The sequence below is a fragment of the Xiphophorus couchianus genome, chromosome 3, assembly GCF_001444195.1.
Source record: "Xiphophorus couchianus chromosome 3, X_couchianus-1.0, whole genome shotgun sequence".
NCBI lineage: Eukaryota > Metazoa > Chordata > Actinopteri > Cyprinodontiformes > Poeciliidae > Xiphophorus > Xiphophorus couchianus.
The window spans coordinates 10,915,821-10,936,411 of record NC_040230.1 but is presented as its reverse complement, the minus strand read 5'-3'; the positions used below and the strand labels follow the sequence as shown (position 1 = coordinate 10,936,411).

The 20,591-nt window shown below is 38.9% G+C and overlaps 1 protein-coding gene and 1 long non-coding RNA gene across 4 annotated transcripts in view; one reads left to right on the top strand and one right to left on the bottom strand.

The window, feature by feature from the left end:
* Positions 1-19,757, top strand: part of lipeb (lipase, hormone-sensitive b) — a 30,855-nt gene extending 11,098 nt beyond the window's left edge. For 2 of the 3 annotated variants that reach the window (XM_028007411.1, XM_028007428.1), the window contains 10 exons: positions 96-122; positions 980-1,125; positions 1,486-1,671; positions 2,415-2,567; positions 6,700-6,844; positions 9,205-9,432; positions 10,693-10,893; positions 13,131-13,312; positions 14,535-14,801; positions 15,172-19,757. In XM_028007411.1, the coding sequence (XP_027863212.1) occupies positions 96-122; positions 980-1,125; positions 1,486-1,671; positions 2,415-2,567; positions 6,700-6,844; positions 9,205-9,432; positions 10,693-10,893; positions 13,131-13,312; positions 14,535-14,801; positions 15,172-15,576 (1,940 nt within the window). In that variant the 3' untranslated portion in view covers positions 15,577-19,757. The remainder of the gene's footprint in view (positions 1-95; positions 123-979; positions 1,126-1,485; positions 1,672-2,414; positions 2,568-6,699; positions 6,845-9,204; positions 9,433-10,692; positions 10,894-13,130; positions 13,313-14,534; positions 14,802-15,171) is intronic. The other variant, XM_028007420.1, reaches the window with a different exon arrangement.
* Positions 13,681-14,528, bottom strand: LOC114138292 (uncharacterized). Its single transcript, XR_003594183.1, has 2 exons — positions 14,137-14,528; positions 13,681-14,013 (listed from the first exon to the last, which is right to left on the bottom strand). It is a non-coding gene; the product is annotated as an uncharacterized LOC114138292 (long non-coding RNA).
* Positions 19,758-20,591: the final 834 nt, after the last annotated feature.

Genomic DNA, 20,591 nt, shown 5'->3' with positions numbered 1-20,591 from the left:
GTGATATACACACATGCACTCAGACATAAATAATTAACACTAACAAAGGAATACCCCCACTCTGATGGTTTCTTGTGCTCTCTGCTGCACCTCAGTGGACGCAGGAGGTATTGCACCGTATGGTGAGTTTATTGGTATCTTTTCATTGTGTTACTCTTTATTGACTTGGAAGACATTTTAACATTACTCTTGAGTTGTTCTTTTTACACCATATCTTCTATCATCCTGAATATTTTTATTCTCTTAGCTTAGTGTTGGGTGTTTTTCTATTTTACTTTGAAAGAAATTTCAATTACCTGAGTGATATTTTATAGTATTAAAATAGTTATAAAGTGATATATTTCAAGTATTTATTTCTCTTATTATATTTTATTTTAGAATTCAGCTTATGAAACTCAACACTGTTAATCAGAAAAATTTAATTTAGACAACAAACTAACACTTCTGTTGTAAAAATCCATTCTTATAGATCTTGGTTAACATTCCAATCTCCTGAGAAACTTGGGGTTTTCATTAGCTGTAGGTCTAGTTAAAATTAAACAAAAACATACTTGAAATGTATAACACTCCATGTGTAATAATATAATTACCTTTTTGCATTGGATTTTAATACATAGAGATGCACCTGTATTATATCCTCTTATTTACTGTCTGACCTTTCCTGAAATTATTATTTTTTGGAGAACCAAAGATGCATTTTACTGAATGAGGCCCAAGTTTTCCAGCTGTGTCTCTATTTCTGATGTTTGCTGTGGCCTCGTTACATTTACATTTGCTTTCCTCCTGTATTTGACCTTCATTATCAGTAACTTGTTCCTTATTTTTTTCAGTGTTTTGGTTACATTTATTTTCATTTCATTTGTTTTAACTCATATTCCCTAGACACTCTCTCTTTCTCATTGTTTTGGTTCTGCTTTGTCCTTCACATTAACCTCTCATGCATCCCCTCCTCACTGTGCCACCGTCTTCCTTTTCCCAGGTGTGGCAGCCAGCTCTTTCTTTACCTCGGGCAAGTATGCCATCGACCCGGAGCTGAGGGGGGCAGAATTTGAAAGGATAACTCAGAACCTGGATGTACATTTCTGGAAGGCCTTCTGGAACATCACAGAGACAGAGGTCCTGTCGGTGGGTAATGTCTTCCTGTTGCTACGCACGTGGACACATTGTAAGACATTTGTAATGTGTGATATTTGATTTTACTGCACAGAAACATTGTAATTTAGTTATCACATATATTACTGTATACATTCTATGCCTCTCTGAGAAAATTACCTTTTTGTCTTTTTTTTTGTTTTATTCCAGAGAACAGTAGTAATAATGGAAGAAATTCATTCCATCTTGTTTTTCATGATACATTCATCCAGTTTCTTATCCTCTCCAGTGACTAATAATTTTAGTCACTGGAGACCAAAATTATAGGTCAAGAATAAAAGACAGACTCATGTCTGTCTTTTATTCATTTCTTTATGTGGGTTTTTTCTCCAGAGTCTTGCCAGTATGACCTCTACTCAAGTCAAGGTGAACAGAGCGCTTTCTGTGCCTCCTGTGTCCTTTGACCTTCCTCTAGCCACAAACCACAGAGCGTCTGTAACAATAGCTCCACCATCGGCGCACATCGGCACCGCTCCTGTTCAGATGAGACTCATTTCTTATGAGTTGCGTGAAGGACAGGTAATTCCTTTTTTAACTTCAAGTTTCAATGAACATGGCTGCAAAGAGACTAGCTCTTTTTTTTAAGTAGAAACCCTGGCAAAATTTTCTAGGCATCTTAAAACTTTTTTATGACTGTTTTTCTTCTATTGTTTTTTTAACCTTCAAAATCTTCAAAATTGGCTGGATCTGACTTTTGTTTTGTACTGCTTTACTGGCAGATCCAATTTCCTCCTTGAATCATCCTAATTTTTCTATCACTTAATTTTTTAACTGGACTTCTTGTTTCTGTCTCAGAAGCAAGAATTTATTCCAGGGGCCAGCTGTCTCCATTTCAGCGTGTTGTTCTTTCATTATTCACTGGTAATAAACCAGATATTCTAACAGCAAACATCTTAAGCCAGTGATAATGCTCCAACAAGACAACAGTGTTCTTTTATGGTGTCGGAATCCAAGCCTACAGCAGTAGAAGTCCCTGCTGTTTGTTCCTGTTGATAAATAGGAATTATTATGCAGTTCTGCCAGCGCAGGACGAGTTGGCAACAAGCTGCTGCAGAACCACCAGCTTATCCAGCTTTCAGAGGAGCTCTGCTGCTGACTTCAGCTGCAAAAATATCAGCACAGACATTTGACTCTGTTTGCAGCACATACACCATGCATACAGTTTATTTGTGTGTGGCAAAGATTATAAAGAGAGAATGGAAAGTTTGGAACCAAAACTTATATGTAGATTTTTAATCCAATGCCTTTCTCTTTCTTTCTAGGACAGCGAGACTCTGCTATCTCTCTCTCGATCTGAGGGAGGTGCTATTTCTCTATCCCTGGGGTTGAAGACCAAACGCCTCCCTTCTTCCCCCTGCCTTCTCATCCACTTCCATGGAGGAGGCTTTGTGGCACAGACCTCAAAGTCCCATGAGGTGAAATGATGCTCCTGCATGAAATAGTTGAATTTTTTTTAAAAAAGAAAGCAAATCCTCAGTTCAAAAGCAAATGGCAAAAATAATTTTTACTTTATTTTTTTTTGTTTTTAAGCTAATGTTTTTAAGGACAAAATGGCTTAATTGTTAAATATTGAATTATTTTTAGCACGGCACATTGATATGGTAATATTAATTAGAATAAAAAAGGTAAGTAATATGCAAAGATAACAGACGAAACAAATTACAGACGTAGTTCCTTGCTGTCAGACTAGCTACTCTAGTGTTGTTTTCCCCCTATTTGAGTAGCTTTCATTAGAGCAGTCATCCAGTCTAATTCACCTTTTGTATTCCTTCAATAGTGTTTACTCAAACTAATTGTATCGAACCCCAGATAATTAAAGAGACAGATACAAGTTGACAACAAAGGGGCAATTGGTTGCCATTCTGCTTTCCCTGTCAGTAGTGCTGCATGTAATGAGCTGTTAAGCTAATTATTGTTGTAATTATCCCATGAAAACTTAATTGAGAGTTTGACCACTCTCTTTGCTTTCTTTACTGACAAAGTGCACAGAGTGCTGCCCTTGTCTATGCAGCACATTAGTGCTTTAGTTACTGGCTTCATCCTTGCTGCTCAAGACTCAATCCGAGGCATGGGTCAGTATCAAGATTCTCACAGTTTGATAACCTCAAGTAAAATATCAAAATAATGCTAAAGTAATTTAACTTGTGTCATCACAGTTTTAAAAATGTTATTTATTTTAATTTTAATACGAAGGCTTGGGCCAGAATAGAGAATGAACCTGTACAATTTTGTCACTTTGAAGTGATTATTGTGCTAAATATAACATATTTTTACCACTCTGATCTATAGTAATGCTGGGAGGTAAACAGGATAACATTTGCTGGTTAGTCAAGTTATCTAATAGCCAGCCTGCAATCTGCTGCTTTACAAACATCCTGCTCTTAGTTATAAACTGTAGTTTCAAAGCGGCGTTATGGGTGGTGCTTAATTTCCACAGTCATAGTGGATTTTTCTGGCAACTGACAATATTTCCAAATAGCCGAGTTTGTCTTTCTTTCAACCGAGTTTTAATTTAGATGACTGGATTCAAAATCATAAAGCCAGTATTCAGAGGCCAAAAACTGTTTGTTTTTTAAAGATAATGATGCAGATTTTTTTGTGTGTGTCTGTATTACAAAAAGGAATAAGATTTTCTTAAATTTTAGGATCAACTCTTTTGGCTTTTGTAAAGTAATTTAAAAATGCTTTTTGTCTTTTCTCAACAATAACAGGCTATGGGTCATTCTCTTTGAAAATTCTCCATTTAGCAGAGTTTAATGTCAGCTTTTGACTAATAGTCACTGGATATTTGTGGTCTTACTTACAGTGGAATTAAAAACAAAAGAAGACATGGTTAATAATCATTTATACCTTGATTTGCACATTTTCCATTTGAAGATTTTACCAATAACTCATAAAAGTTGTCTCAACTTCCTGAATTGAATTGCAGTCGCTGGTCAGATGAAATTGTACTGAGACTGGTAAATGGTTTGCAAGCTTCAATTCAGACTTTCAGGTTTAGGAACACTCTTTGAGCCAGTAAACTGATGGGAACGGGCAGTTCCGTACTTTGCCCTGTACCCCATTAAGTTTTTTTTATATTTTTCCTATAAATTCTTTGGCACTATTGGCCTTTATTGAGTAAATGGGGTGGAGATACGACAAAGATGTGCAGCAAATCTAAGACTGGTAATTGAGCCCAGGACAATGGCACATGGTGCATGTGCTCTACCAACTGAGCCACGAAGCTAAACAGAAATTCCTACATCTTTTTCTGACATTTAAGTAAAAGCCCTTTAAAAAATATTGAAAGTTTTTTTTTTTCTTCATTGCTGTCAACAAGACAACGGCGAACCTTCCTCTTTTTTTTAACTTGAGCTGTCCTGCTTCTCACGAGATGACCTATTCTCCACACATCACTAATTTAAGCTGCGGAGCATCCTGCATCCTTCTGCGTATCGTGAACTTCTCCTGCCTGCTTCTTTGAACCTCTCCAACATCAGTGGGCTCTGAGGTCAGATGCTCTTTTCACTCCCTGTTATGTGAGCGAGCCACTCGGTGGGGGCAGAGATGCGAGTCTCACTACAGAACTTGTGTGAGCAGCATGTGGATGGAGCGACGAGATCGGAGCTGGGAAAACCCTACATTATTCTGTCAAACATTTACACTTCAACTCTTTACAGCATAGCTATCCCTTAAATCCAACAACCAGCCTGTCCCTGCCTGGATCTGTTTTAATGAACTTGTTTTCTAGTTAAAGTGTGTGCTATAATACTCCACAGGAGCAGCACATGCATTACTTGCTTAGCTCATCTTAATGAAAGAGAGAATTGTGTTACCAATGGTTTGATCCCGTTTATCCTGTGCCGACATGGCCATCTGTGACTGCTTGCAGTATTTAGCTACTTACAGCTGTTACAAGACAAGGCTCTGTGAAATTGCAAAGGACATGGGCATCCTTAGTCTACAATTGCATGGTAGCTTGTGGATGAAAGGGCGCAATCACGAGGGTGCGGAGTGCTGTCATGTTGGATTAAGAAAGAAAGAATTACCCTAGGCTCTAATGGAAGACATGTCGGACTGTCCTTCACTCTTTTCTTCTTGTTTGCAGTCCTGCCAGTGTCTCAGACAATTCTTTGTTCACTTGGTATCCTTTGTCACATTTTGGCACTGATGTTTCCCCTCTTTTTTTCATATATATATTTTTTCTTCCTTGACTGTCTGAATCCCTCATGGAAGAACACGAAAGGGAGAGCCGAGAAAAAAAAGTTTTTCTCTGAGAATCAAAACCAAATGTTTTCTCTTGTATCCTTCCCAACATCCATGTTATGTCCTCCAGCAGAAAAAGTTAAAAAGACAGAGCTCGACCTCAGTTGCAGAATGAGCCAGTGGTTGATTCATTGTGCATTAAAGGTCTGATCAAGAATAGATGTAATGTCTGTAATTTATGCAGAGCATCAAGTGTTGGGTAGCAGTATTAAAGGATTGCAGATTAACAGCTTTGCCTGTCTGAAAGTGAGTCGGAGCTCTCATTAATTCCCTCTTTGGAAACCCAAGAAGAGTATATATGTGAAGAGTTTCCAAAGTCATGTAAAATTAAACAGCCTCTATCCCACCTCAACAAGAACACTCATCTCTTCTCTGCCCACTGGGCTATGTGTTGTGCGTGCACAGCGTTTTTTTTTTGTGCAGGCAGCTGATGTGTTGCCTCTGACTGACAACTTTGCCACACACTCAGCTGCATGTTCTAACTCATTGTAGACTCCCAGTCAGTGAAGAATGTTGTTGTCAAATGTTTATCCTCACCTTAGGAATACCTTTCACTGATTCACACATCGCCTAAATCAAAGCTGTGCTCATTCTGCAAGCTCGCTCACTTCTCTGTTGCTGTGATCCAAGATTTAGTGTGACAGATTAAGGCTTAAACACACCCAAGCTGACTGCTGTTTTATTTTATTTTTATTTATTTATTTTTTAATGCTAAATCACAAGCTGGTGGTGTGACATTCAAACATGCACACACCTTCATTTTCCCTGGCGGTTTGAGTAAAGATGTTTCACTTTGACTAAAAGCACTGTCACAGCAACTCAAAAGTATTAAAGCTAAACAGAGAACAGGGGCCACAGCCATTCTCACATTTCAGGGTCACTGTCTACGTACTATAAACGTTTACCCTGACTACAACAGGCATACAGGCAAGCACTCGGCATTCTAGTACTTTTTTCTTTTCTTTTTTTTTTATAGAACATCCTTGTAAATCCACAGCACCATCTTGGCTTTCTTCACACTGAAAAGTAGGACAAGTAGCTGCATTTATTACTGTACAAAAAAGAGCAAATGGAAGAGACTGTGAGGGCAGCTCTCGCCTCTTGCTCTGGTTTTGTCTGTTCTGTAAGCCAAAAAGCAGATAAATGAGATCAGAGGGACACTTAATGTTCATTTTATCCTTGTGTCTTAATGCTGGCTGCATTCCACCACTGCAGACTCTAATAAATTTGGCAAATAGACTGTTACTCTTTTATTAATAACGTCTTACCTCCCTCCCTGCTTTTATGTTTTTTGCACAGCCTTATTTGAAGAGCTGGTCCCAGGAACTTGGTGTTCCCATCCTGTCGGTGGATTACTCTCTGGCCCCTGAAGCCCCTTTCCCACGGGCACTTGAAGAGTGTTTCTATGCCTACTGTTGGGCTCTAAGAAACCACCATCTACTTGGTACATACATCTCACACACATTGCACAGAATTACAAAATTTACACGTGTGTGCAGGTGTGTATGTGTGTGTATATATATATATGTGTATATGTGTGTATATAAATATTATACCAGCTGTGTGTATAAATATATATATATATATATATATATATATATATATATATATATATATATTGTTTTAGCAGGGGCAGCATACAATAGCAACTATAGTTACCTGAGTCGGCTAAAAGGCTAGATAACACCTTTCGGTTAATTTTCTCACATTGTGCTGAGGATCAGGTGACTGCAGTATTTCACTGATGTCATGCTGTCAAAGAAAACAAAATAGACTAAATGTCATCTTTCTGGGCAGAATTATACAGTTCCTTCTGATGGCTCGTTTTACTCCTGTGGACTTTTGCTTTAATATTTACAGTCACACAGAGGAGGAGGATAAGTCCACTGAGAATCCTATACATTAGGCAAATATTCCTACACTCAAATTCTCCTGAGAGGAATACTTGTTTACATAAAGATGATCAAAGATTTTGAAGTTATCTTGTATGAATTGGGCCAATTACCAAACAGCAATTAATATGACTGAGAGTCCTTGGGAAAATGTAGGCAATAAAGTACATCCTTTACGAATCAAAAACTTTCCAAACAAGACCCTGGAGCGAACCTTTTCAATACAAGTTTAAAATTTTACTCTTAAAACAAACCTAGGCATGTAAACTGTGCGACAGCATGTAGTGTTAAGATAGAAACTTGTATGCAAACAAGTTTACATACTAAATAAAATTTTACCTACTACTGAGCCATTTGATAAACTTAGTGGACTGGATTAAACATTTCCACTTATAGCAATTTTATAAAATAAATCATTAAAAAAAAGAAACAGAAAATGGGAAGCAAGGTAATTTCACTTGAAACTGTAATGGCTGACTTGTGAACTTCATTAGGACAAGGATCATATCTCTAATAAACTCACTTTAATTCACTGAGCCTGTGACATTCTCTAAAAAAAGGTTTTCCTACATCTGATTTCTACTGGTTTAAAACAAAATATCTATTTTTCATCTATTAAGATGATCAGCAATTTGACGAACAATACATTTTTTTCGTGTGCCTTTTGATGTTCTAGTCTTGCAAATATAAATCATACATTGATCTGTCTATGGTTATAAGTTAAGAAAGGCGCAACATTTGTTAGTATAAAACCATATTAGTTGAGTTTCAGTCTAGCTTCACTTATCCTTTGGGAACTGTTTTAGAGATTTCTAAAGTTTCCACATTTCAGTGTGGGTCAATTTATGTCATAAATGGGCAATCTGCTCTTGTTTCTTTTCTAATCTTATTCCAGAGGTATCCCTTTTTACATAAGTACTCAGATGCTTAATATTGAACTCGAATGAACCTTAATTCCACCAGGGATCTTCAGATGCCTTTTAAAGCAAAGTTGACTGACCTTGATTTAATAGATTGAACATAACTAAGAAGCTACACTCTTTGATCAGTATTAGCTTTCCTAGTGGATGGAGCATGTCAAAGAGAAAACAAAGTCAGGAATGTTAGTGGCTAATAGGGGGATACAGTGAATATAAAGATGTATTTTCTGAAGCACTGCAGAGTCAAAAGGAAACGTTCTGAATTTTGTCTGTCTTTAAAACAGAGTAATTACAGATGAAGCACAATTGTCAGACGAATCCCTGAATCCACTATGCATACACATATTAACAATAGTAGAATAAAACATTTATTTACATGTGTACACTATAACACGATTCTCATGAGAATGCACTAGGATTAAGCTTTAATGGGCCTCATTGTGCTCTTCCAAATAAGTAGAAACGTACATTTTAAACACACAACACTGACACAGATCTGAAGTTGTCTAAATGTTTAAATTTTTTTAGAAATGAGTAATATAATCAGAAAATGGAAATGAAAGTTGTATCTTTTTTCAGTGTGAAGCTGAGTGTGTGTGTACATCCTCAACTGCTTGTCTCTGCCACAAGGCTTCATTTATCACTTGAAAACTGGCCGTGCTGTGAGCTTCTCTGCGCTAGCTGCTGAAAAATTTAAGGCAGTTTGGGATGTTCAATATTTAGACAGAATCCTTCTTATGTACCTGAAAACTGAAGCACGTTCTGTCTAATAAACAGTGATGTTGATTGAGTCTTCTGTTTAGCCTGTAACAGAAAAATCTCACAGCAATTAGCCAAACAATGAGACACCTGCTTGCAGTCACATATTATGTGTTTGTTGTTCGGTGAAGACTGTGTTGCATTTCCAAAGATGGTTACAACATTGAGTTATTAATCCATGTAGTTTTTTTTCACCTTTCCATGAATAAATATTTCAATCTTTATTCAATCAGGATGGACTGGAGAGAGAGTGTGTTTGGCTGGTGACAGTGCGGGGGGCAACCTGTGTGTGACCACGTCAATGCGCGCCGCTGCCTTTGGCGTACGAATGCCAGATGGCCTGGTGGCGGCCTACCCAGCTACGCTGCTGACGGCCTACGCGTCACCCTCCCGTCTTCTTACACTTATGGATCCCCTGCTGCCGCTCAGTGTGCTCTCCAGGTGTCTCAGTGCCTACGCAGGTAGGATTATGTTTATTTACTGCTTAAAGAGTGGTACTGAGGACTTCTTTATTTGTTAAAGGTTGAGAATTGCGAGGATCCATACTTACTGGATGTTTTTTTTTTTTTGTGACCTGTTCAGTTGTTTATTAACCCACCTACAAGTTAGCCAAACCCATGGTATGAATTTGAATGTAATTAGCCAGCTAGATGTGTTGAAAATGACAACTTGTTAAAGTTCAAACTGAGTATCAGAATCTGGAAGGGGGTTTACATAGGATGTTTGTCTTTTTTACAAGACAGGCTGGTGTGAGTGTTACAGAAACTGCAGATCTGCTGCATAATCGGAAAGGGAAAATATCCTGAGAGCAGCGGTTTTGTGGTTCAGAATGCCTTCTTGTTGTCAGATCAGAAAAAGCAGACCGATTTAAGATGATCGAAAGGATACTACAGCTAAAACAACAACAATTGCTACAAAGTGCTTACAATGCAAACTCTGAACGTACAACATGTCGAGGCAGAAGCTGAAGGACCTCACTGGGTGAAACTCTTCAGGAAACTGAAGATATAGTTTGGACAAACTAGCTGAACAATATCAGATTGGAAAAACATCGACTTTACAACTGCATCATTCCAATGTAAGAGTGAAAATGTGGCCACTGCTACACACTCATCACTCACAGCTGATGAGTGTGTTGGGGCGGTTTTTGTTCTAAACTTGTTGGTTTTATGTCCTGAACTGTTGCATTTTATGGTTTACATAAACCTCAAGCTCAGGACAAGATGAATTGCTGCTAATGATATGATATAAATTATTAATAATTAACATGATTTCTCTTGCAGCTGTTGGCTATTTTATCCCCTACCAACGATAAATTTTATACTCGTTTTTTGTGCAGCTGTAAGATTACCATATGACATTTAGCTGTTCAGCTCCAGTTCAGCTTTTTTCAGTTGCACTGGAATAATGTCATTAATGCCATTTTGATTAAAAGCTCTTTTAAAATTTGAGAGCAGTGGCAAACTGTACACAACTGTATGAAGCAGAAAACAAGGTAAAATGTTGACATATTGGCTGCCCTGTGCTGCCTCTGCTTTTGTTTAAAACCCTTTTTTCCCCCCTTTTTTTTTTCTTCCCTCCCGATGTCACTGTCTATGAATTGCTGCCGGTAATTTGGTAGCAGCATCGAATCCCCTTGGAAAGTGATTTTTCTTCCTTGGATCATGTGTTTCCTGTCATTGCTGCTTTGCCATCTTCTCTGCTGGCGTCTTCTCCTCCAGGTAATGAGCCGCAGACCGAGAAGCAGGTAGAAAAAGTGAGCACGTTGAGCCTGGTGAGGAGAGATACGGCCCTGCTGCTGCGAGATTTCCAACAGGGAGCCTCTAACTGGATCCAATCTCTGCTGGATCCCAACAGAGCATCAGCCTCCTCCAACACATCTGCCGAGATGACACCAGCAACCCCCGATACACCGACAAGCGGTGTGTTCTCTCTGTGTGTGTGCGTGTGCATGTGTGTTTTCTGGTGTGCAGTAAGGGTGAAACATTTGAAAGTTAAATGAGGGTTGTGAAAGTATAGTATTTTAGCAGGAGCTTATTAAAGAATTCCAATTCATTTAATATTTAGTCTGAGTAGTAACTATTAGGACCTAAACTAGGAACTCGTGAAGAAATTGTTATTCCTGTTCAGTCTGAATAAAACTTGATTCAAATTCGTCACATTTTCCAGGTCTGGACATGTACGGAACAAAGAGAAAATAACTATTTTCAGACATTATTCTTTATTTCTTCGAAGGGGTTTTTGATATCGACTTAAAGTTTTAGCACAGTCTTTTGCAGGATCATCACTTATATCATCACTGTAAAAGTGATGATAAGAACTATTTATTAAGTTTTTTAGGTAACTGTATGACTATCGGTGTGTGTCACAGCAATTATAGCCTGTAAACACAAATAACACTGTGTAATGCATTTGTAATGTGTTTGTTTATTACCCCTGTCATATAAAGACGTGTGATTTGCATCGCTAAGAAATTTATCATGATAAATAATCTGCTAAAAGCCTGCCCTTATTTCCTTTTGTGTCCTTTAATCCCTTTTTTCCTATCTTGTTCTCTACTGTCCTCCCTTGCTTCCTTGGTCTTCATTCTCTTGTTCCTTGCCCCTATCCTTCATTTTATTTGTATCCTTGCACCCTTTCCTCTTCCTTTTGGTCCTACCTGCCTTCCTTCCATGGATGCTTGCATCCTACCGGTTTTCCTTTCATTTTCTATTTTTTGAAGCTCTGATATTTAAAGTCTTGCTTCTGTAGAAACGTATGCCAAAAACTTTAGTGTTTTATATTTTGAAACAAATATGGAAGGAATTATATCTCTTGAAAGTTGATTGTTGAAAGGTTTGGGGTTTTTGCATAATGAATGTGTAGAAATTCTGCGTTCCTGTGATTGTGGCTGTCTTTTTGTGAGGGAATGTTTGGATTCAAGTTGAGGTTTAATTGTTTGTTTGCACACAATGAATGAAAGTCAAAGCCTTTTGCTGTTTACATCCCATATTTCCTGCATCCTTATTCCGTCTCTTTAAGCAGCATTACTATGCCAGAGTTTATTTGCATCTCCTCTATCGAGGAGGTCAATGATGTGGATCCCTGTTCTTCAGCGTCCTACTAACCAATTATGGCCTCATCCACCCTGTGGAGTAATAATCCTGTAGCTCCATTCATATCAGTATCTTGACAGTAATTTTTAATTATAGCCGCTGTAAATCTGAAGGGGAAATGTAATTTTATTGGTGTCACCTTAGTTAGGTGACACCTAACTGGCAAGCCGAATCTAATGGGAGTGTCATAGGTGGAGGCATATTAATAAAAGGCCATCATAGTGCTGAGGTGGTTCATTATTAAAATAGAAGATTGGGTAGGCCTTTGTGAGGAGACCAGGCGTGACGGCTCACGGTGGTGTTATGACAGCTCAGGGCGGGGAGATGATATCACCCAGACGGCTCTTTTTGGATTTCCTCCACCCACTTCCTTTCTCCTCTTCCTGAAGTGCCTCAATTTGCATCTTGGGCCCTTAGCTGTTGGCTGTCAAACAGAGAACGCATGAAAATCAGAAACAGTGGAGTACATGAGGTATTCTGAGTTGCTTGACTATCTTTTTTAGTTGCTTGAATTTTTTATGTGTCCTTCAAGTGCTGTTTATCCAATGTGAATTTGTTGCAGTACCTTGGAAAATATTATGCACCTTTTGTTACCCGACAACCACAAAGTTTTTATCGAAATTGCTTTGTGATAACACGAAGCAGAGCATAATTGCGGAGTGGAACGAAAATGATTGTTCTCCAAATTATTTCGGTGTGAGTTTTGCTAGGAGAAAGGGGTCAAATCTAAAGTTTACCAATTAAAAAAACTGGCAGACATAAACCAAAAAACTAGCTGTAATTAAAAGAAAAGGTGGATTTACAAAGTATTTAAAAATTAATTTAAAAGCCAAAAATCATTTTCCGTCCACTTCAGTCATGCAGCACTTTGTCTTGGTCTAACACATAGAGTTCAAATAAATTAAACTGAAGTTTGTGTTCGTAATGTGACAAAATGTGAAAAAGTTTAATAAAAAACACTTTTTCAATGCGCTCAAAATGTTCATTGGTAAAGTTTTAGCACGAGCCAAACAAAGTTTCCTTGTGAAGTAACTTCTGTCCTCCATCTCTGCTTTGTTTCCCAGATACAGTGAGAAAAAGCGTCTCGGCAGCTTCCATCTCCTCTCCTCACGCTGACCCGCCTGTGCCCAACGAGCCGTCGCCGCTGCCCGGCAGAAAATTATCTGTGAAGAGCAAGACGTGCCAGGACTTGGAATCCCACAGCAGTCCCATCCGCCAGAGCCCCCCGCTGACGTCTGAGCACGCTGTATGTCACACTGGAACCTGCTTATGTTGAGATTAGCTCGCTCTCTGGACGATTTTAATGCCATTAAACAATAGGATGCTACTCAACACAACACTGCAGTGTTGGTGGGGATTGAAGTGGGAATTAGGCCTGCCACACAGCTGATAACTTGTGATGGTTGCAGTCGCCTCACAGGGAAGAAAAGTCCTTCTGCTCTTAATTGTAATCAGAATTGGACATTCATTTTCTCTTTTTAAAAAGTTAAGCATGATTGGAATTGAGAGATGTATTGCTGGTCATGGCATGAATGTCATTAATTTAATTTAATTATTAATTTGAGCTGTTTTTTTTTCCTCCTGTGGGCAGTGACCATACAAGAAACATTTTCATTAATTTTTGATGATGAACAAGATCTTTTTTTTTAACTTGCATTATCGGTTTTCAAAAATATCCTTGTAAGCTTAAATATATATATATTCACCCCCACTGATATTTGGAAAAATTCACTTTACTAAGTCGCAGGAAACCATCAGCAAGGTAATGGAACTGGCTGAAAATGACAGTACTTAGAAATAGTTCAAAGACTTGATTTATAACGGCCAGTATTTTGAACTGGGTGTTCCTAGGGACATAATGGTTACATTACAATCTACTTTAATTTATTACCCTGAGTTGAATAAAACCACAAATTAAAACTTATGCACCTATTCCTGTTTTAAAAACTAAATTCCCAGAGAAAAAGAACCATCAAAATTGAAGTCCATTATAGACCAAGATTAAAATGAAAGTTAGCACTTTTTTAAAAGAGTATGTAAACTTCTGAACATGTGGACAATGTGGAAAACTTTTCATGACTATTTTCAAGAGGCTACTTAGCTAATGCCACTTTCTGTCACAACAGGTTACTATAAAATTACTTCAAAGAAATTCAAATAGTTTGAAAATTACTGTTTCATTAATTTTTTTCTCTCTCTTCTAGACAGATTAGATTAATTACAGTACTGGCCCCCCCAAAAATAAATAGCCTATATTAATGTGAGACCTTAAATAGTCTTTCTCTCCTTGAAATCAGATTTTTCAGCCTGGACTCAGGCACTCTGCCAATGCATTTCTATTTTCACAAGGACAAAGTGCTGTCTGCTTGCAAAAAAAAAATTTAAAAATGCAAACCCTCTTCAGTTTTTCTATGACCTCTGAGCTGTCTGACCAAAATGGAATAAATATATTCTGTTCTCCTCTGTAGGTAGAAGACGTGAGTTTCTTTCTCTGCAGGGACAGTGACCCCTCCATGTCCAGCGACTTGTCCTCTGTGGCCATCCCGCCCCCGGCCGTAGAGGAGGGATCGGAGCTGCTGCACCCCAGGGAGTTCCCTCTGGGCTTTGAGCCGCTGCGCTCGGAGCAGCTCGCTGAAATGAGGATGCAGAGCTCTCCGGTCGTCAAGGATCCTTTCTGCTCACCTCTTCTGGCTCCTGACAGCATGCTGAAGGGGCTGCCGCCTGTACACATAGTGGTAAAAATGCATATTCTTTTCTCTCGTAGTTGTTTTTGTGTTAAAATGAAGGTTTTAGAAGTGATCAGACTTTGAGAGTAAACAAAACAATCTAAAAGAGTCTCTAGAAATGTTCAGTTTAGCTGAGGTTACAGCCTGCTCTTTCTTTTGATGAGGATGTATGACGAAGAGGAAACTAGCCTTGATTTTTAAGTGGCTTAAATGAGTCAGAGAGACTTGGAAAAAAAAACCCTGAACAAAAGAGACTGGGCTGCTTGAGCTCCCTCTCTTCATCCTGTAATTAAGATTCTTGACATGTCTGAAGGGAGTTTAAATTTGTTTTTCACCATTTCTTGCCCCCCCCCCACCCTCTTTCCCCGTCTCCTCTCAGGCTTGTGCGTTGGACCCCATGTTGGACGACTCCGTGATGTTTGCCAAGCGTCTGAGGAGTGTCGAGCAGCCCGTCACACTGTGCGTGGTGGACGACCTCCCCCACGGCTTCCTCAGCCTCTCGCAACTCTCCAAGGAGACGAGGGAGGCCGCCAACGTTTGCGTGGAGCGAATCCGCTCCGTCTTCAACCAGGAGGACACGCCCCCGGAGCCACGCAAGCACCGCAAGCTGGAGCGGACCGACAAGAGGGAACTGGCACCTTCTGGAGAAACCAGTGCTCTCCTTCCCGACCCCATTGATGACCCAGAGGCAGCTGTCGGGAGAGGGTCTAAAATCTCTGATGGGGAGGGGTTGGTTGCTGTGGCAGCCCAAAATAACACTGACGCCGGTGGCATCGGTGCTTAAATGAGGTTTGGGGTTGAGGGGAAGGCTGCGGTTCACTCACAGGAGTGGAGAGAGAGAGGGAGTAAATGAAAGTCAGACTGATGTAGGCAGCGCAACTCCTAAATGAGAAACGAAGGCAGCATCTTAGGAAAACAGAAAGAGGAGTGGGAGGGGGCAGTCTGGGAAAAAAATGCTCAGTGTTTGAACAATAAATAAGAGGAGGTGGAGCGCTGAAATGTATCTCCTGCTCCTCGATTCTTACCACTCGTCCGCGCTCCATTATGCACCAACGCAAATCTGGCAGACAAAACGAACACACCCACAAAAAGGCAGTCATGTTTCAGAATGAGATGATAATTTAAAAGCTTTTCAGATCAAAGACCAATACTCACACACACACAGAGCAGCACACATACTTAAAGGAGTCGCTGTTAGGCAGGCGAAGCTCAGACATAAAGCACAAGCAAAGCTGCTAGGACGACGCCTGAATGGGTGATTCATCTGGGCCGCGGCAGGCCCTAATCAGATAGCCGTGGGCACACTGTACGCTTCATCCGCATCAATGTGGCCACTTGTCCTTTAGGAATCCACTCTAAATCACACTTAATAACTCCACATTGTCTTCTCCATTATGCCTGTTTGGGAGTCAATGTAGCTCACTTTGTGGGTTGTAACTATGTTGACTCTCTCCAAATAGAATAACGAAGCTAAACACAACAAACCAAAAGACTCCAAGCTAAAGGAATTGATTTACTTGCTTTCTTTAGAATTGCGTTTTGTTTTTTAAATCATATTTTGAACTTTGTGCAGGACTGTTTTTTATTATTTATGTCAGGTTATGATCCCTGAGTCCCGACTTGTTTAAACTTTAAATGTATATTTTAATATAAGCTTTTGCTGTTTTTTTTATAGTGAATGTTTCAAAAAGGACTCCCTGAACTTTCATATTTTTGTCATGCGATGACCATAATATAACCCGTTAGGATTTGAAGTGATGGACGAAAGGCGGCTTAAAATTATAACGGTTAAAGAAAATGATTCATGGTTTCCAAAAACTCCAGACTTTTGGAGCATGTTTTGACCAGCTTTGCTCAAAGTGGAGTTCACAGAACAAATGAGAACAACCCTTTTAAAATGTAAATAATAAATTAGATTCAAGGTTATTACTCTCTTATACAGAAATATTTGAATATAAACCATTCAGTTGTATTTTTAGCTTTATATTGAGGTTTATTGTCCTGGTGGAAGGGCTATTGTTAGCCTTTTGCTTCCTCTAACAGGCTTTCTTACAATTGTCCTGTTTTTAGCTTGTCTGCTCTTCCACAGAGACCAGATATTTTGGAGCACACGCCTGGTAGTTGTCCTGCTGATGAATCGTTCCATCTGAGTTGTAGTTTCTCCATTGTTCCCATCTGCCTTAGGTTAGATGAACATCCATGTCTGTGTAATTATATCGTTCCCATTCCATTTTTTGGCTGATGGGTTGAGCAGACATCTATGACATTAAGAATTTTACTTGTAACAAATTTGAAAACCATGTATCATTTTCTTCACAATATGCTAGTCACCAAATTGTGTGGTTGTTGGGTGACAAAAAGCAAAATAGTTCCAGAGACGTTAGTACAACAGCGAGGCACTGAACAGATTTGTTTCTTTAGACTAAACTGCTGACTTCTCTGGTCTTTTCACTTAGGCTTATGCAGAACAAAGCAGAGTTATCAGAAGGAGAGGATGATAAATATTACAATACGGACACAGTGTTCCATCTCACTGCCGCACTTTGGCATTTGTAGTGTTGTATTAGTAATGCAGAGACTCAAACTGAGATGCATTCAAGTGAAAACAAACAAGTTCAAGGAAATTGTTGTCCTATCTCTGCAAGTCATGGTTCTTGAATTTCTTCAGCGGGTGAAGTGTTTTTAATAATTTTAATATTTCAGGATTGGAAGCAGTTGCTTGGCTTCCCAGCCCCGCTAAGAAATGGAGTTCAAAAGAGTGGAACAGTAAAGAAAAGTCCAAGTCTCAGCTGTCCGTACACATTTTAAACTCGATGGCACAGTTTTTCTTGCAAGTTGTCAGATTTTTCTCTGCTGGTTTCAGTGTCCAACCAAAGCGTTCTCAAGCCTCAGGCTTTATGACCTGACAGCTTGTTTGTTTTTCGTAACAAGTCGGAGGCTTTTAGGCAAATCTCGAGAACACCTGCTGTGAAAAACAATTGCTAGAAGACAAAAAAAACTCCCCACTGACACATTTTTGCACACTGGTTCAGATATTTTCACTCCCTAACAGCTACAATTGTGGTTGTCGCTGTTTTTTGATTACTTGAGGACACTTTTCTGCATACACAGCCATCAAAGTACTTTAAAATATACCGGTGGATAAAGGATGGCAGTGTTACTTTGTTCCCTTCTGTTCATAGTTTGCATACTGAAAAGTATGAAATATATGTATTGATTTAAAAAATGCACATGTGGTTGCCAACAGTGGCTGGCTGTGTCTGTCACTGCTCTGGTTGCAGACCAAAGGTTGCCAGGTCTGCAGAGAAGGATGCTGTTTGTTGAATAGGATTTAGCTGATGCTCTGACTCTGAAATCCTTCCCCCCCTGTAGAAGTGCTGGATTTTCGGCTGCAGTCATGCTACAGGATTAGACCATACTCTGCTCTGTCAGCTCCAAGTACTTACTGCAATATTTTTAGTCAGATTGACAGAAAGAAAAATACACTTAGCCTCTCAGGTTTGGGGCTGAAGTTTGAACTTGTTTTTGATAGTTTCTATTAATCTGCAGTTTCCCTGCAGAGTTGGTTTATTCTGAGTTTGAGCTTTTACATACGTTTGTTCTTTTTGCTTGCTGCTTATCGACAATTCAGTTGTATGGAAACGACTACCTTTGCGTCATGTTTTATTCATAAATGGCACTTTAAAGTCAATGGACTATTCATAGCCTTTGCGTATAGTAAATCCTCATTAGGACCTATTGTTCTGTCTGTAATTTGAAGTGCTTAGACTTCTTTACCAATACTAAGAGCGACACTCCAAATGGGCAAGAAGAACTGTGTTGGTTGAAATGTGTCAAACTCTTTCACCTACAGTGTATTGACCCTCATAGGCCTCATAATACTTATCTATTGTGGTTCATGAGAGCAGGTGATGGACCAGAACACTTCTGAGGTGAATCATATCTGTGTTTAGTGTTGCGTTTAGGGTTCAAGCACTGGCAAAGCTATGGATTTATAATTGGCGTGCTTTAAACTGTTGTCTCAGTGCAATGCTTAGTATTGCTGTATTCGTATTCGGTTTGTCAGTCAGCTCTTCCCTGCAAGTTAACAATGTTGTTCCAGTTCAATGTAAACATATTTGTATGTTCAAATGGTTGTTTGGCTTAAAATTTTGTTAGACCAAATACTGATTTTTGGTGAAGTGCAATGCAAAGTGCAATATCCTTACTTCAGTTAGTGTTTGGTAAGGTTGCATAGGTGGTTACTTTCTAGGATTTGTCTTTCCAAAGTCTTTGTTTTTGAAGCCAGAAGTGAGGTGATGCTGATTATTATAGTGCAATACACTCCAATCACCTCCAACTTGGGCTTCACACGTAATATATCAACCTATATCTATGGAAACACTAACGGTTCACCTGATGGCTGCTTTTATAAACGCAACAGTTCATTATATTTACCTCAATCACTTCATAGGAATGTTTCATGGTGGCTGGAAACAGAAAGTTGGAGCTGAAAGCAGAACCAAAGAGAGCAGCCAGTCCAGGAACTGATGTTCTCACCTTCCTGTTTAATGTTTTAGCTGTTAGCATTGCATCGCAGGTGCTGCTGTGTAGAATAACCTGTCTGCACTCAATATGCAAATTGTGCTGGATCATTTCAGCTGGAAATGCTCAGTCTTTTAAAAAGAGGGGAACAAAATAAGTTAATACATTAAGCCATAGACTGGAAAAAGTACAACTACCTTTTCTTTAAACATTACTTTGTTGAAAACACCACAAGTGCAAACCTGTGAATCACGCTAAAAAATGTAAACTAAAAATGATTCATGTAGATATTTTTACTTTTATGTATGTTAATCAGATTGATTATTTTTTGACTGCATTTATTTCACAGTTTCTACAACAGATTGATGTATGTGACGAACCATGTGGCGAACTTCTTCTTTTGCTGACTTTTATTAAAATAAATATATTCTCCCATAAGAATGCCTCAGTTGTGTTCACATTTATTGATGAACATTGTCACTGCACATATTAAGACAGATTTTCTGCCTGGACATTTGTGAGTTTCTTTGGGAAAACATTGCAGATTTTTTTGTTTCACTTATTTTGTTGGTTTCTTTCACCGGCCCAATACAAGGAACCACAGAACTATGAAATGAAAATAAAATGATTGTCTGCATGAAAGATCTGTCATGTGTAAAGGACCCCTATTTCTTCAATCATAGCTGCAGTTCTTTTGGGGTAAGTGTCCAACTTTGAATAAATAAAGACTGCAATTTATGGTCCATTCTTACTTGCAAAACAGCTCCCATTCATTCAGACTAAATGGAAAGTGAATGGGGGGGAAGGAGGAGCATATGGTAAAAGGTGAAATTCTGCCCCAGTCTTGGATCCTGCAGCCTCTAACAATGTTTCTGGATTATTCATCATCCAATCAACTGACCAGCTTCACTATCCCTACTTGGGGGCAAAAATTGAAAATTATGTAACATTTTTCATCCACTTCACAATTCTGAACTACTTTCAGATGATCTCACATAAAATTCAATGCTTGACAGCTCAGCAGGACTGAATACTTCTAAGTCAGTTTTGCCAAAAAGTGTATAAGAACTGTAAAATAGTTGTCCCCCCGGGCCCCCTTTAAATTGTACTTGAAATGTAGAAAACGCATTCATGTTTTGCGAACCACTGGCATTTGCACTTACTGACGGACCTTTTCCAGTACCACCAAAATAGTTTGATTTTGCAGTTGAATATGAATCATGCTTTACTTCAAACACAATGTAGGAAAAGAAGATTTTCCTCCTCTGCGTCCTG